At 35.7% G+C, this 17,198-nt stretch overlaps 2 protein-coding genes across 3 annotated transcripts in view; one reads left to right on the top strand and one right to left on the bottom strand.

Annotated features, from left to right (window-relative positions):
- Positions 1-17,198, top strand: part of USP6NL (USP6 N-terminal like) — a 129,318-nt gene that overhangs the window by 4,219 nt on the left and 107,901 nt on the right. For both annotated transcript variants that reach the window (XM_049814436.1, XM_049814437.1), the window contains exon 2: positions 1,251-1,340. In XM_049814436.1, the coding sequence (XP_049670393.1) occupies positions 1,337-1,340 (4 nt within the window). In that variant the 5' untranslated portion in view covers positions 1,251-1,336. The remainder of the gene's footprint in view (positions 1-1,250; positions 1,341-17,198) is intronic.
- The window catches only part of DHTKD1 (dehydrogenase E1 and transketolase domain containing 1), a 206,926-nt gene that overhangs the window by 188,442 nt on the left and 1,286 nt on the right, over positions 1-17,198 (bottom strand). The gene's annotated exons all lie outside the window — the stretch shown is intronic.

The raw sequence follows: 17,198 nt of genomic DNA, 5'->3' as shown, positions 1-17,198 counted from the left end.
GGCTTCCTTTTGGCAGCTGGATTTTTTTGTGGTGTGTGGGTGGTTTTGGTGTGTTGTGTTGGTGGTTGTTTTGTGTTTTGTTTTTTTTTTTTTTTTTGTTTTGTTTTGTTTTTGTTTGTTTTTTTTTAATTTGTTTAGCAATTGATACAGGAGCTTTCCTGTGATGTGAATCCAGTCCTATGATAGTTCCTCTACTTCTTTGGCATGTGCTGGAAGTCTGTGAATGTTACACAAGTCATACTTCAGAAAAAGTTAGATCTTTTCTTTTGTCTTTTTGTATTTTATCTTTTTTTAATCATTAAGAGATCAGGAGAGTTGAGACTTGAAATCTGAGTCGGCACAAGGTATTATCTGGCTGGATTAGCACAGGTGGTCAGGTTCAGCAAGTTCTAATTGGCTCTGAAAAGAGGAAGTAAATCGCATAATATTCCTTAATTTACAGAAACTATTTGTGCAGGTATTAGAGGAAAACTCTTAGTGGCTTAATAGATATGTTTGGGTTTTTCTTTTCATCTCAGCTGTGAGGTGAAGTTACTTTTGTTTAACTGTTCTATCAGACTTGTAGAAACTTGCTTTTAGCAGCAGGATGGAGATTATATAATAAATTTTCCAAAATGTACTTGCTGTGCTGTCATTGTTGGAGATTAAGTCTTCTGTATTTCGCTTTGGGGAGTGCCAGGCATATTGTTAGTGATCCCATATCTGTCCTGCTTTGATATCTTTTCTTTTCATTTTCATTATGAATTGACTGACCTGGTGGTTTACAGTTGCTAGAAATGGTAACTTTTTCAGGCTTTGTTTCTGAGGTCCCGAATGCCAACCCATGCTTATTTAGTAGACTTATTTGTAGCTTTTGTGTTTTAAAGAGTGTCTTTATATTGCATCTTCTTGCTAGCTGAGGTTGCTAAAGGAAAATACTATTTTGATGGTATTTTCAGTAACTGTACCCATAGTGTAGTCTTGTACTTTTAACTTAAGAATGTTTGTTATCTTTTGGGAGCAGTTATATTTTATGAACACAGGTTTATAATATGAGTGTTAGAAGAAAGTACACATTTTGAGTTGATAAACTTCAAAATATATCCATAAGCAGTAAAGTTCCCCAGTCATAACAAACACATATTTGTGTTCCTTTTTTTAATAAGGAGGATGAAAAGGTAGTAGGAAAGACAGTGTATGTATAAACATTTACTCTAGTTTACTTGAAGTTGAAAAATTGATTTGTCTCTTTATTTTCCTACCATCATCAGGACATGTATACCTCTGAGAAACCTTCTCCAACAAGATACCTTGCTTCAAGACCTGTCTTGGATTATATGCAAAGAAGTTTCCAGTCATGAGTGAGTAGCTTTCTTTTTTAAGAAAAAGAAACCCTTTGCTTGCAGTTAAGAAGAAATGTACTTCTGTAGTGGGTTTTGGAAGGTGGTTCTTTCTCAAAAATATTCATACTGAGTTTTGTCTCTTCAGTCCTTTAAAAATAACCAAATAAAGCTGAGAGTTGGCAGATGCTGTTCTTAATCTGCAAATTTTTGATCAATGTATGTTCTGTAAGGCTTCTGTATTGGTAGTCTGGTATCATTTCCAAGAAGGTGAGTTCTGTAACAAGCTGATGTTTGTTTTTTTCAGTATAAATAAAACATGTAACTCTGAGAGGAAAATTTCTTAGCAAACCCAAGACCTCCAAAATATGTGACCGTCCAGTAAATTAAAATAGCTGGTAAAAATCCAACATAAAATGAATGGACTTCATTTTATGGGAAAAAATAAATATATTACTCAAATTCCAGTATAGAGGTCTGATCCCAAAGGAATTTTGGCATGCATTGGAAAGATCTGAGCCATAGAAAACTGTGACTTAAGATCTGTTTTGGTGGGGAAAAAAAAAAAACAGATGAAAGACACCATAAGTTTTGTTTTAGGCCGTATCTGATGTGTAAAATAATCTCCTTTTAGTGAACTGTTTTGAGTATTTAAAGGTCTTTCAAAAGTTTTGTGGATGTGAGAGTTCTAATGTAATTCTTGGCAGCAACATTACCTAGCCTTACATCATGTAGAAATAAGGATATAACTTCATATATGCAGGAACTGTATTTATAATGTAGCTTAGTTTCAACACAACTGTACTGAATCTGTTGAAAAACGAGCATCTAGTTCATAGGGTAATTGTATCCTATATTAGTAAAATAAGACCATTTGATTTTCTGAGAGGAAGTGAGTAAAGAAAATTGTTGGATAAATTTCTTTTCAAACTAAATGAAAAATGACTGTTCTTGACATCTGGAAGAAAAAAGAATGATGAAGGAAATGCTTGCTAAATGCAGCAAAGGGAAAGCTACACCAAAAAAATGACTGAAAGCATTGCTGAACTCTAGGGTTCATGCTTAGTGTAGAAAGAACTATTCTAGTATTTATATAGAAATATATTTGTTTTCTCTTTCATATTGCTGTTCACGCTTGTTTACTTTTCTGATGTTTAAAGTATTTGCTGTATTGTGTAGATGACAACTTTACAGGCAGTTATTCAAGTACCTGTATATCCTGATTTGTCAAATGCTGCTATCTTAATCTTCATTTGTTTTATAGAGCATCTCATGTGCTATCATTGCCTTATGTATAGTCTTGAACATAACAAATAACTGTTAAGTCTTTTTACCTTTTGAATCATAGTTGCTGTGTTAAGTGTGACTCACCAAAGTGCTGCTGTGATGTTGGTTTGAGTACAACAAATACTGTCATGACTTGAGCAAAACACCATTGGTTTTGGTGAGATTTTGATGTGACTCCAGACTGGAGAGTTTAGCTTTATATTAGGAAGAATGAAGACCCTTATTCAAATGAAGGATAATACTTTGGCAGTACTTTTTTGTGGTGGTTAATAATATTATTCAAAATACAGTCTCTTCTTTGCAGGTCACCACATTCTTGTGGTAGATTAGATGCTGAAGTCCATGCTAAGTGATGGGCTTCAAGGGCACAACAGAAAATGCTGCTTTCTTTGAAAATATGGTTTAGAGAAGATTAGAAGTTTATGTTCAGCTGGTGTGGATTTCTTAGTTTATAGTTTACTTCAGAGAAACTTGAACTATAAGCATGGTCTATACAGTTTTAGGCTCCTCTCTACTAAATACCTCAGTGTATAAGGTATTTATCTTATGAAGATGCATTTATTTGCATACTTCTCTGTACACGTAAGGTTATTCACAAAATCTGTGGGCACCCAGAATAGCTAGATACGTTAAAAGTGATGGGAGTCTCTAGTGTTCCAAAATTGTGCATCACCTAGTGTAATTCAAACCAAAAAAATCTATCTAAAATGATTATCTAAAATGTGGGAATGTCAGAAGAAGCACACACAAGCTTATTTTTAAGCAAATGATCAGTTAAAATTTTTTGGGAAGGAAATAGGAGAACTACTGTTTTATAACATCTAATAGTTATCAGGTGTGTAGGTAGGTACTTTGGATCCTGTTGTACGGGATCTTCTCCAATATTGGGGAAGAGTATTGACAGAATTGCAAAGTCCACCGTTGATAGTACTTGTTTGTAGTTGTTGGGCAATGTAGAGAATCTGAAAGGGTGATAAAACTGAAGCAGTGTCTGTCAAGGCTTTTATTTCTGTGAAATGCCTTATAAATTTATGTCTGTTTCCATAAATCAGGATAAGACAAATTCGTATTTCACATTATACTTTAACATTGTGTGCCCCATAGGACAGTGAGGTCACATGCTTAAAGGGTGGGTAAGAGTATACAGTATAGCTAAGTTAGATTGATTTCAACTTATTTTGTATTTAAAGATAACTTGTCAGAGAAATCCTGGCTGTATATAACCTGCCTAGAATGTCACACCGCAGAATGAGTTGGTTTAATCTACGTTTTCTCCAGTTGTTGACATTTAGCTGCCAGAAAATGCGTAGTGTCATGATAAATTCTTACGATTCTAAACTGTGCTCTTAATGTTTGGGAGTTTTCCTGTGCTTTCTCCTTTGAAGAAAGGTCAGTGCAGTGAACTTACTTAAGCTGCTTCAGTGAACTCAGTTTGCAAACAATTAAACCAAGTATTAGTACATACAATTACAATAAGCTGCTGACATCTTCATTATTTTTTTTCCCCTTAAATGTATAGGATGCAGTGCCAACTTCTAAATTTTTTTTTTATTATTCTGCTGTCATAATAAATTGTACAGAATAACTTGCTCCTGGGTTTGTCTTTCTGCTCTTAGTTTTGTTTCCCATACCCTGAAAACTTAACACTGCATGCAGCTGGGAAGTTAACCTGCTATTTTTCATGCTTCCGTATCATCCCTTCAGTTTTCGTTGCAATTGACTGAGTGTAGGAGCGCATTTTGTGTGTTTGGAGAGATGCTATGCAGTGTAATCTTATATTTTGAAAATGTTCAGTGTGGCCTCATAATGAGGTGGGAAACTTTTTGGTTCACCAATTCAAATCAAGACCACAATGGTGTGATTAAAGGCTGCTTCTGTTTGATGGCTGGTTATTTATCTTGACCTCTCATTACAGCTGGCTTTCTAGTTTGTGTTCACAGAGGTACCTTAGGGTTTTGTGATTTCTTAAAAAAAAAAATTTAAAAAAATTTTCCCCCATTCTTTTTGAGGTGTTGTAGTGTGTGTAAATAAATAGTTTTGGCTGTCAGTTTTTCTGTTCACGAGCAGTAAACTTGGGAATTAAAACAAATGTTAAGGTCAGCCTTGATAAATAAAGATAGAATGCTTTAGCAAGTATGCATTATTATTCCTTTGCTGGCAACTGAGACAAGTGTGTTCTGGGCTTTTATAAAGCTTCCTAGGCTAAGAAAAGTCTGTTTGGTTAAGGCTGGCTTAATTCTTGCCCTTCAAGTCCAATCTCCCCTTGTTACATGCCAGAATGAATTTGTAGTGAACTGAGGACCAAGTAAAACTGTTCATAAAATAAATGTTGGGAAATGGACAATTTTTTGCACTTTACACAAAGGGTAAGGTGGCTGTGGAGTAAAGTGTTGCAAATAACTATAAAGCTGATTGATGTAGTTTAAGAGGCTTTGTAGTCACCAGTTCTTTTCAGTGAGCTGAGACTGAAAGAAGGGAAAAAACCCTAAGTTCTGATTCATACGTAAAACTGCATACTGGGGAGGAAAGCTTAGAAGTAAGCTAAAATACCTTTATAACAAAGGATAATAAAGAATAGCTGAGGGATGTTGGATTATTATGTTACATGCAAAGTTTTTATTTTATTTTTGAACTGTGAACCCTGAAAACCCATTCATAAAATACAAGCTTGAAGATACAGTTTGTGAAGTGTTTTCTTTAACAGTTGTTCTTTTGATTTCACAGCACTGTTATCTTCTAATCTGTAGAAATACTGTGAATTCAGAAATACAGAAGAAGCTATTGTCTCCTAGGTCATCTTTACTGAAATTTGAAATAGTAATTCTTTATGAAAACCTGAAGGTCTGAGTGGTAAAGAATTGTAGGACATGGAGGATAAAGAACCATAATGCAGATTTGAAAAAGGTTGGTTTGAAGACTTGGCATATTTAAAATGGGATGTTTAAAATATTTTAAGAGTTAAATGATAATAACTCCCCCTGCAGTTCAACTATCTGCAAAAGAATGAAACCCACAAGATACTTAAAATAGCAAGCTACTGTATATTAATGAACTGGTAAAAATTACTTAATTGATAACATTTGCATTTATCTTATGTTTGCTCTGTTTTTTCCTTGAAACTGTCAGGGGAATTTACCACGGTATGTAACTGTAGTGACATATGAGCATTTGGATCAGAAGTAGTAGTGTAGTAACTTTTTTTTTTGTAGTGGGAGGATGAAGCTTGAAAAATACATGTATATAAAGTTATTTGGCTCCTGAACCTAGTGGTCAGGAGAAGTGCTTACCATACTTAATCTTGCTTCACTATTACTCTTCTGTGTTGTCGTAACTCTTCTATTCTCTTCAGATACTGCTAGTTAATCCTGTATCTGCATATATATGTCCCCTTAATACAGTGCAGCAAGTACTTGAGGGAGACTATCAGCAAGCGTGCTGGAGATAGTTTTCTGACTTAAAAATGCAGATTCAGAGGTCAGATAATGAGTTACAGAAACTTGCATGGACTTGTGGAAAAGCTTTGAATGAAGTTGAGTTTCATTACAAAGGTCTGGCCTGTAGGAGCCAAAGCTGAACTGAGGGTCTTTAAAATTCCATGACCCCCTTAAAATGTTGCCCATGTCAATAGAGGGGGTGGTGTCCTTTCCCTGTCTGAATTCCTGCATTCTTCCTTCTTGCAGGAGCATTCATGAGGTTGATTTGAATTGGGTGGGCTCCCTAAGCTGTTGACTACACAGCTGCGTAAATGGTTGTGCTGCTGTAATGCAGGGACAGAAGGCCAGGGGTGAGAATAAGTGGGTTGGTGGGTGAGACTGTCCTTTCCAGTGGCAATGTTTTTTTTTCACTCGCTTGAAGAAAACTATAGTTTAAGTTATTTAGGAATGTTGTAATCTTAGGCTTCCTCTATACTAAGTGAGGAGAGGCATCTCCAGAGGGCTAATCAGATCTTAGATGACCCAGTTTCTTAGCAATGGTGTAATGAAACTGCTCCTCTAAATACAGAGGGTGCAGTAGTTGCAATAAAATATAAACCCAAATGCTTAACATGCAGAGAACGGATGCATCACACTGAGGAAATGTAGGCATGTTTGTAGAAACTTACTTGTTTTCTTAATATTCACATTTTATGATGTTGGATTTCTTATTTATTCAGTTGACATAATGATGCAACTTCTCAGACCTTGTGTCTTTTTTTTTTTTTGCTGATAGTAGAGCCATTTAAGTATATCAGAACATGAAAGCTTTTTTTAAACAGACTTTAGATTAATATTTTTTTCATAATCCTTTATTTTTTGATCACTTTAAGATATTGAGGACTGTTAAGTTGTGGCTTTCCTTGTGCTTAGACTTTATTTTTAGATTGAAGACAAATATTTTGAGTTTTGTTCTGTCACTTTTTTAACTGAACAAAATAAGTCTTCAATCTCCATAGACTGAAGTGAAGTCACTTTCTTTTCGTAAGCATTGCAGGAGGCTGCAGCTACCAAAAATGTATTTATCGCATTCAGAAACTGTGTTTGCAAGTGGTGTGTTCAAGTTCAGTAGTCTCACTTTCTATAAGGCTTTGTTAACGAACAGGTATTGTGTAGTATTTACTGTTTCATCTAAATTAGTTAATAATATATCGTAAAGCTAAATTTTTTAAAAGCCTTTGCATATATTTCAAATACATTTATTGAACATTTTAAAAAAGCTGGTGGCTTGGATTTCCCCCCCCCCCCCCCCCCCCCCCTCCTTAAAGGGAACTTCAAAGCTATCTTCTTTCAGTTGGGCTTTCTCCCTGCAGGTTTAAATTGATGGTCAGATTGATGGGGCTTCTCTAAGTAATTCAGTGCAACATGACAACTATGTTTAAACCAATGTAATTTCTGTTTGTAAACCAAGATGTTGGCACTGTCTGGAAACGTAACAGTTGTGAACTGATGGGAGAGTTGTGGCAGGAAAATTACTGTCATGAATATTACTGGAGGACCAGTTTTTTTTCTATACACACTTATTGCTCCCCGAGTATGTCCTTTTTAGACGCTTGCACTTCAAATTTATTCTGTCACATTTGCAATGACAGTTAAGGTTGGATTATTTACAAATCATTCACTTTACGACACTCTAACTCTGTGTTTGTGTGTCCAAAATAGCAAAAATGATATGTTTATAATAATAATGTATATATATTTAAACATTCATTACATGTTACATTTGTATTATATATTTTATAGAATTACTTTCCATTTATATTATAAATTATATACTTACCTAAAATACATAACAGTTTTTTTATTTATGTGTGTATATGTAGAGGGGGAGAGAGTCATCTTTCTAAATTCGTCTGCCTCTCACTGTTTTGATTGATGGCCACTAAGGACTGCTGAATTATTACAACTAATTGGCGTACACAGAAGTACATGCCTTTGGCATGATAATTTTCTCCCTTTACAGGTTTTTTTTTATTTAAATCTTAGTCTTTGGGCCTATGTCTGTACTCCTTTATATAGAACATTTTAACAATAATGCCTTTATTGTGGGTCTTTGGTACTGCTGCAGCAGAAGGAGTCAGTAGCAAAAGAACACTGTAACCTTGTTCTCTGGAGTGAGTATCAAGTATCCACCACTATGTAAGCAATTCATTTTTCTGGGATCCTATTCATCCTGTGATAAGTTGAGGGTGGTGTTCAAGTACATTCCAAAGGGGGAAGGATGCAGAAACACACAGCTAAAATACAGATGAAAAGTGAGAGCTATAAATGTAGGTGTTTGGGCAGGCACTATGCATAAGGCACTATGTAGATGCAGAACAATGCTGTTCTAATTACTGCAGGAAGGACTTTCTAGAGGCTGCAGTATTAGGCTCCCTAGTGGTGTTATAATTTCCTATTGAATTAGAGAATTCACAAAACAACAGCTGAGTCAGATGAAGGATTAGAAATGGGCTGAAGAAGAACTTTTCCAACAGCAGTGTTAAATGAGGTATTTAGAGGACTTTCCTTGCCTGTTGTGAGTCATGTTGTTCTCCCTTTCTGTACAAGTCGTTGAATAATATGCACCACTGTGTTGGAAAAGTGAAGCTATTGCTGCTTGTTAGTGTAACTTTATCACAGATAAGAAAAATGAGTGAGCTGCAGCCTTGTTTTATGTTATGTTATATTATTTATGTTCATATTCAAGAAACAAAACACCAGATTTACAAGATGTGTGGTTATTTTAAGCTAAATTGACTGTATTTCCAGAAAAACTATGCTGACGTTCTTTACCCAATTTTGATAGGAAATAACTTCAATTTGTAGCAGAGATGGAAAATATTAGGGGTTGTTGCCGTAAATGGGGTTATGCAAGTAATCCCAGCAGGATTACTGGCTCCATGACTGGCTCTGTGTTTGTTTATATTTAAGATCTTTTCTTTACTTAAATTATCCAATCTGTTGTCCTTTCAGTATTTAAAGGATGGTTGCAAATGTTTGTGTAAACAAAGTAGCTGCACTTAGGTGATATCCTATCAGTCAGCTGGTTATAAAGTTCGTTTAACTTCTCATTGCAAAAAACTCCCCATAATTAAGAGATTTAAATTATTAAAATTATGTGGGAGGCTGACAAGATAGCACTGGTACTTTTTCAAGGCTATTGGTATGCCTGTACCTATCCTGCTCAAAATTTCTAAAGTGAGCAGGAGCCTGTGCGGGACTTCCAGGGTGGTCTGGGAAGCTGGTATGTTATGGTTTCTTTTTATCCCCCCCCCCCCCCCCCCCCATTTTATTTTGTGTAACATAATTATTGTCTGGAATGGAAAGGATACGAACATACTGTAAAATGTCCAGTGTTTTTGGCCAGTGCAGTCATTAATATAATAGATCACTAATGTAAAAGGGCACTTTTGTGTTAATAAAGCACTTTGGTTTGCCATAGGAGAGGCTTCTTGAATGCAGTCTTTCTGTTTTACCCTTGAAAAGCTCTTTGAAAACCTGCCTAATTCCATGGTAGAGTGCTGAAAGGCTCACTTAGAGCTCTTTTGAGCAGTAGTTAGGCTTCCCAGAATTTTGAGAGACATAGGGAAATAAGTCTCTCACCAGAATGTGTTCTGTTGCATTCAATATAAAGCTTTTTCCTTCAGTCTTTGTTTGGTTTTTTTTTGGTAGTAGAATTTTTTCCAGCATTGTATGAGGAGTTTTATTTTGTGATGCTACTATTTCCGAGTTGTACAAACAGTAGAATGACATAATCCTCCTTCCCTGCCCTCCTCCAAACTTACTTTTTGGAGGTGACACTTATCAGGGGCAGCTCTCTGTTCTTGTCAGTGATGCTGTGCTACAGCTGTACTTTGTGTCCAGGCTGGTCTACAGACCCTGCTTGCCTTGCATGTTTCAGAGTAGTTGTATTTTGTATTACTTTATACCTGGTTGTAAAAACTAAAGAAGCTTTTAGCTTCCTCTCCCTCCCCCCCCCCCCCCCCCCCCCTACAGCAAGTTACTGTGTGTTTGAAGGAAGTCAGGGTTGGTCTTAAGAGGATGGGAGAAGAAAAATTAAGTTTGTTGTTTTCCTTGAGAAGATCAGGTACAAATTGGAAAGTGTCAATTTTGCTTTTTATTTCCTCCTCACTTACTCCCCCCCACCATGCTCTTTTCTATACCAGAAGCAGTGACAAAAATATCTATTTTTTACTTTAACTATGTGGTAGGAAAGTACTTCTTTTTAGGGCAAAGGCTAATGAGTCACATTTCAATATTTATTTATTCCCCATGCATTAAAACAAACTAAAAGAAATAATATTTATGTGAAATTCACTGTAAAACTCTTGGGTGTGTTTTTTGTTGTTGTGATTTGGTGTTTTGGTGGTTTTTTGTTTTGTTTTGTTTTTTTCTATATCAGTAATTAACTGGAACATCCATTTTGGAGAACTAACTCTTAATTTGTGTTTTTGTTTAATGCTGTATATTCAGTTGTCCTACAAGATGGTATAGCAAGGCTAGGTTACCTGTCCAGTGAAACCTAACAGATCAAGGATAAATCTACTGCAAATGGTGGATGGTGGCACTTCTTTTTCTGTTCCTTTAGCACTGGTATAGTACCACTGGTAGTTAGAATACTGGATTAAAATGCCTGAATATAATTTTGGGTGGAGTGATGCAGTTCAGGCCCTTCTTGTCTGGACCATGGGCAATTGTTGGTTGAAACTTGGCATGATTTTAAATTCTCTACAGCTACAGAGAGAGCATGGAGAACAGTAAATGTACTGCAGTTTTCTGTCTGCCAAAATTGGGCTTGAGTCACTAGGGCATGTACGGTTCCTCTGTCTTTGCTCTTCTAATAGGTAGGTAAGATGCTCTTCATTTGGTTAGTTTGATTGTCTTAAAGTGAAGCTGAATAAAGAAGCCTGTTTTACACTGCCGCTTCCTGTCTCTGTCTAGCATAGTTTATTTGCAAGCAGTGTCACTAAGATGCCCAGGTGTTTCCCCTGTTTTTTCATTGATGAGGGCATAGGAGAATTCTTTGTTAGTAGCCAAGGCATGTACGTGCTTTATGGGAAATAGGATTGGATATGGAGCAAGTGTGACATGCTTGTTACAGCACACTACTAAATAAATTCATTTGCAAGAACGCAGGCAGACAGATAATCGTAAAGATAGCCACAACCAGTCATTTAAACACAATGCATATCTCAAATATAACTCTAGCATTAACCTTAAGTAGTCACGGTTAATGTGATTGTCATATTCAAGTACTAAGCTTGGGTTTTTAAAATACATTAGTTAAAGTATGTTTTAAAAGACTGCATTTTTTGAGTGAATGTACAAGGAGAGCAGGAGGCAGAAGTCTGAAAGTGAACAGTTAATGGTGTCTCCCTTTAGAACATAACCACAGTAAGCAAACAGACCCAGGGAGGCTTCCTTTCAAAAAGGAGGGTGGATCACTTCTGGATCTGTGAGACCTTCAGGTTAATTTCCTTCAGCTACTTTTGAAACGATAAATTCTTTCTTCCCTAGCATATGTTTCTTTATAACAGTTTTTTTTATCAACAGGTAAATTGTATTTGTGGGAATAGATACTTCTTTAGCCTATTACAAAGTATTCAAAAACTTGTTTTAAAATTTTTTATTTTATTGCAGAGAGAGAAAGACATATATTTGCTACACAAATTAAGCCTGCAAATACCTGAGTTTAATAAAAGTATTTTGTATTTTGCAGTGGACTAATAAGGTTTGATGTTCTTCCTGGTGGCTGTGGACAGCTGCATTTTATTACTTGGCTTAAATGCCAACATAGAAATGTTACATGCAGTAAAAGATTTAATCATGCTAACAAATAGTGATGCACAGAATTTTGTAGTTTTTCTTTGCTTTAAGGAGGTGAGAGATTATAAATCTCATTCATGGTACAGATTTACAGTAAATATATGAACAAAGACTAAGCAGTGCCCTTTGCTCGTGGAGGTGATAAGTATAAAACATCTATCAGGAGGAAAAAAAAATGGTTGGTTTTTGTTTGTTTGTTTTTTAGAGTGTACCAAGACAGATTTGAACACAAACTTCTGATATTGATCTCCGTTAGTGTCTGGTGTCTGTTATCAGGAGGATGTTAAGTGATCTGCGTGGGCAGTTCCCTTTTCTTCACTGTGGCTCTCTGGGAAAGTTGCTGTCTCTCTTGCTGTCATCCAGATCCACTTGCAGAATGTATTGTAGCAAGAGCTAAGGAGTTAAAAAAATAACATAAATTGAGTAAGAAGGATAACAGTAAGGGTATTGTGCAGTGTCAGGATTTTGCAATGTGTGTAGTTTCTTTCCTTAAAACTTCTAAGTGTGCAATAATGGCTGCTGAATGTAGCTATATGTTTTTCTCTCTTTACCTTTCCCCTTTTTTAGCATTTATTTTTCTTTTTTTGAGTTGATAAGTTTTTCCCTGAAACAGGTGGAATTAATTTCATTGACCATTTATTGAGGTTCTCAATGATCCTGAATGTAATTAACAGCTTTCTTGTGTGTTTAAAGTAGAAAGGAATTAAGGAACTAAAAACATGTGAACAAGTGCCTCCCATCCTCTGATCAGTGTTCACTTAGATAGCTTTCTGTTACAATTATTTATGATTTCTCCAGCCTCTAGATCAAGCTTCTTTCTGTTCTCAAGATTTCTTCTAAAAGCGGTTCATAAATCTATATCAGTTGGTTTAAAAACTGCAGCCATACTTTCATGACTTAAAAATTGTAGCAAAAGTGCCAAAAGTGAAGAAAAAAATAAATATATTCCAAAGTGAATGCAAATTCTGTTGAATTAAGCAGTTACTGAGATTTACTGAATGTAGGACCATTCAGAAGACTGTGAGGATATTTATTTATTTATTTATTTTTATGGATGCTTTGCAAAATGCATAGCCAAAAGCAGTTGTCTCTGAAAAATGAATGCCTTGAATAATAAATGGAGTATTATCACTACTGTAAACTTTTTCACAGGAAAGGCTACCAGAATTCCACATTTGATTTCTTAACAGCATTAGGTTTTCTTTTTTTAATCTTTTTCATGGTTCTCTTTAGTGCATTACTGTCAAAGAATAATCTGTAGAAAATAATGAAGATCAAAATCAGAGATTTTGATTAAGCTCAGAGATTTATGAGGGGGGTTAGTTACAGATCTGGAACTCTAAAATTCTCCTATTCCAAGTACAGTAGATTATTTGAAACTTAATGAAAACTCTAGGCTTCAGTTCTTAGATTAGAAAAATAATTCAAAACATTAGTAAGAAAGGATAGATAACCTACTTTATAGCTGCTTTAGTAATAATTTGTATCATGATATATTGCCTGTCTTAGAGCTCAATGCCTATTTATTTTGAGATATTAATTTGAAGACCAGTTGTGACAGGAAAAGTCAGAGGAGTATCATAAAACTAAATGTTTCTGTTGATACTTAAGGTGTTGCTGGGACTTAGTTGCTAGGTAGACTTTATCTGAATTTATTATTTTTTGCAAGAAATATGCAGTTTTTACTGTGAACTCACTATGCAAATGTTTTTACAATATGCTGTTCCTTCTATTTGATATTTAAAGCATCTTTTCCTGGCTAATATATCTTACGTGTATTTCCTTAATCCTTTAAACTAATCTACTGTTGAAAACTTTTCTTCTGCTTATGAAATAGTTGTTGCTTCTGGTAAGAAAATCTGCTTCATTTTATGAGCCCCTTTGCTAAGATGTGAGGGAAGATGAAGTAGTTCTGCCATGTGTGGTTTCTGAAACTGCAGCTTTTAAAGCAAACCTTCATATTGGTCATGAAGAACCGCTGCCCTCCCTTTGTGAATAGTCCTACTGACTTTGTAACATATTGTAGTGCTCTCTGTATTTTACAGATGTAGAAAGAAGGGTCCAAAGAGAAAAGGGACCCCCGCTGTTGTAAATCCCCATCTCCTGCCTGTGAGGTCAGACTTCGCTCTTTTGCAGAACTAAAGAGATATCAGGAGTGTTTTGTGTATGGATATTTATGCGCTTTCTAGATGATAACAGCAAGACATAAGGCTTGACCGCACTTCCATTGAAACAGATGGCAAGAGGACTGGATCTCAGGCTGGTACCTTGCTGGCTATTGTGTTATAGGCTGCCCGTTTCTTTGGGTGTGTTGGACCTGAAAGCTTGGTATCTTAACCATGTTTAGAGTCCAGCAGGTAGGGAAAAGGATGTAGATAATCCTGGCTATGAGGAGCATAAGGTAGGATTATGAAGACAGATCTGCATAGGTTTCTGCAGAGAAGTGGTGGAATAATCCATTTGCAGCCTGAATTCTGGCCAGTTCAGGTTGATGTGAAATAGAAAAAGAAGGGTCACAGTAACTTTGTATCTCAAATAAAATGTGTGCAGGCCTATTGTTCATATGAATGAATGCCCTCAAGGCATTTAAGTGTTTTGGTTTTTTTTTATTTTTGGTTGTGTGTTTTTGTGTTTGGTGGGGTTTTTTGGTTGTTTTTTTGTTTTGTTTTGTTTTTTTTTAGTAGCTTGTACATCTTTTTTTCTGTAAAAGAGGGCACAAGAAGCAGGCTCTTTTTCGGGTAGCTGCAGTGCTGCCTAGGATTACTGTGAGGGTTCTTGATGTTTTTTTAAAAGCCTAGACAGAATGCCAGAAATATATAAACATTATAAGAAGAGAGTGAAGGAGAAAATATGAAGTTTTCTTTAAACTTAAATTCTGATATTTTTTTTTCCTTTCCAAGTGTCATTTGACAATTACCCACTCAGCTGTACTTCGGCACCATCTTTTGTACTCTAAATATGTTACCTCCTGGCAATATGCTTTATGAAAAAGAACTCCTTTCAAAGACCAGTTAATTACGTAAATGGAAGCATTTTTATTTTGAGTGATGACAGCTGACTAATCAGGATGCAGGTCATTATTTTTATTATGGTTAGGAGAGGTCAAGGCTCTGCACAGTGATCCATAAAATCCCATCCTGGTTAACTGCTCCTTCTCAGGCCAGTGTATTTCATCAGGTTGATAACTTGCATGATTTCTGTATTCCCTATGATTTTGAAGTTAAGGAAGAAAAACAAAACGCAAGAACATAATCAAGCAAGTATTGCTTAGCAAACTAACTGTCAAAGATGAAAAATGCTTAGCAGAAAGTCATGTGATAAGCACAGAACATGTAACACTATTTTTCTCCTCAAACAGAATCTGCTTAAATTGTTACACTGAATTTATGACTCTTGGTTTCTTTTTGGTTTACCTTGTGATATCTGTGTCAGAATGGTTGTGAACTTCTGGTTGGTGAATATCCTTGTCCACAGTTCGTGTTTTTGTTAGGGTGTGGTCTGAGAGAAAGCAGTTGTAAATGAAGGATTGTATGAAGTATCAGTTGGGTTTCATGATTCAAAGGTAACAGTGAACTAGAACCAAGTTATCACTCATGAGTAATGTGAAATTATTTAGAGATTTAGCTAATTAGTGTGTTTTGTTTTTTGAAGTCTTCTTGGTATTGCTACTTTTTTAAAGCAGGTTTAGTGTTATTGTCTTGGTAGGTGTATAATTTGATTTGAGGAAAGAGAAATAGCAACCACAATGCTTCTTGTATAAATCTTTAAGTTTGATTGATTTGTCTGAGTTTGTTACGTTGTTTATCATGAACGCTATGGCCCTGCTTCATACTTCCACCATTTACTTTTTTTATGTTGCACACAGGATGTTTAGTAAACTTACTTACATTTTCCTGAATTAATGTTAAAGCTTTGGAGGTTTTTTTTCCCAGTTTCTTTCTACATGACAATTTCCATAACAAAGAAGAGAAGTAAACTACTGTTATACCATCTTTGGAGATTATTTCATGTCAAGGGAGGCAGGTGTGTGTGAAAATTATTTCTAGTGTTGAAGTTCTTTTGTGTCTCTCCTAAAAGCTCAGAGCAGCCTTCAAGTGTTTACCCCTGCCACTGATGGAGAGAGAGAGATACTGGTGACCATGGGATGAAAGCCTTTCTGATGGCTGTTCTGCAAACTTTAGTAGGTACTAGTTTTGTATTCTCACCATGGTCCACTAGACCTGCAAATCATCTAAGAGTCCCTTTTCAGTTGTTTATCCTTGTTACCAGCAGGAAAAGCTAGTTTTGAAGAAAAGGGAGCAACTGTCCTTTTTGCAGTTGGGAATAGGTGTAACCCTTTCCTGGGTGTTAACTCCTAGCTACTGAAGTGCCCCATTTCTTTTTTTTTTTTTTTTTTTAAAAAGTAATTTTGACCCAAAACTAAGTACAAAGAATGTCTTCTCTTCCTTTCTCTCTTCTTCCACTCCTCCTTCCCCGCTGTTGCTCTTTGTCAGTCCACCATCCTCTCCTTATTTGAGCGCTTGAGAACCTTGCTATAGAAATGAGGTAATCTAGTTCAGTTAAAAATCACCTTCAGGATCTGCAAGGTATACTCATGCTCTAGGTGGTTAAGCAGATGTTATTACTGAAGATTTTATTCTACCTTACTCCTTTTTTCTTTTTTTCAGTTTTCTTTTTTCTGTCCTTAATATGTTTATATAAAGACCATCAAAAGTTTACTAGTGCTGTAGAGGTAGTTGTGTTCTGTGAAGCATAAGCTCAGAAGTCAGCTTTTCAGAGGAAATTTGCAATGTAATGTAGCCATAAGTAATGATGCTCCTTTGAGTTTATATCTTTAACTTGAAGACAAGTTGTTTGATACCTCAGCTAAACAAAGAACGAACACATCATGGCAAGATAGTGGTGGGAAAGATCTTACAGCAGGAATTTGGAGGACTGGATTATTACGTAAAGGACCTTAAGGTAAACTTTACCAGACAACCCTGCATTCTACATCTTATTTAAATGTTTTGAAATTACAATTGTTCTGGAAACATCTGTTTATGGTAAACTTTTCCCTACTCTCTACATAGAAAATAGTTTGTCTGAAACTTGGAATTTAAGTTTATGTACAGAAATCAGTATTTTTTCTTAATATAGAGAGTTGGGAGTCCTGTTTCTAATGGTTTGAAGAATCCTTTTTCAGGAGGAGATAAATTACAGTTGCACAGTATGTCTACAGGCTTCCTATTGAGTGGACACTTGAGTATTTGCAGGGTGGGAGAAGAAATTGGATCGCTTGTCACAGAGAATGATTTTAGTTGTTTTTGCC

This window comes from Accipiter gentilis, chromosome 11 (assembly GCF_929443795.1).
Source record: "Accipiter gentilis chromosome 11, bAccGen1.1, whole genome shotgun sequence".
NCBI classification, from domain to species: domain Eukaryota; kingdom Metazoa; phylum Chordata; class Aves; order Accipitriformes; family Accipitridae; genus Astur; species Astur gentilis.
Note: the sequence above shows the minus strand (reverse complement) of the source record. Positions and strands in the feature narration are given on the sequence as shown.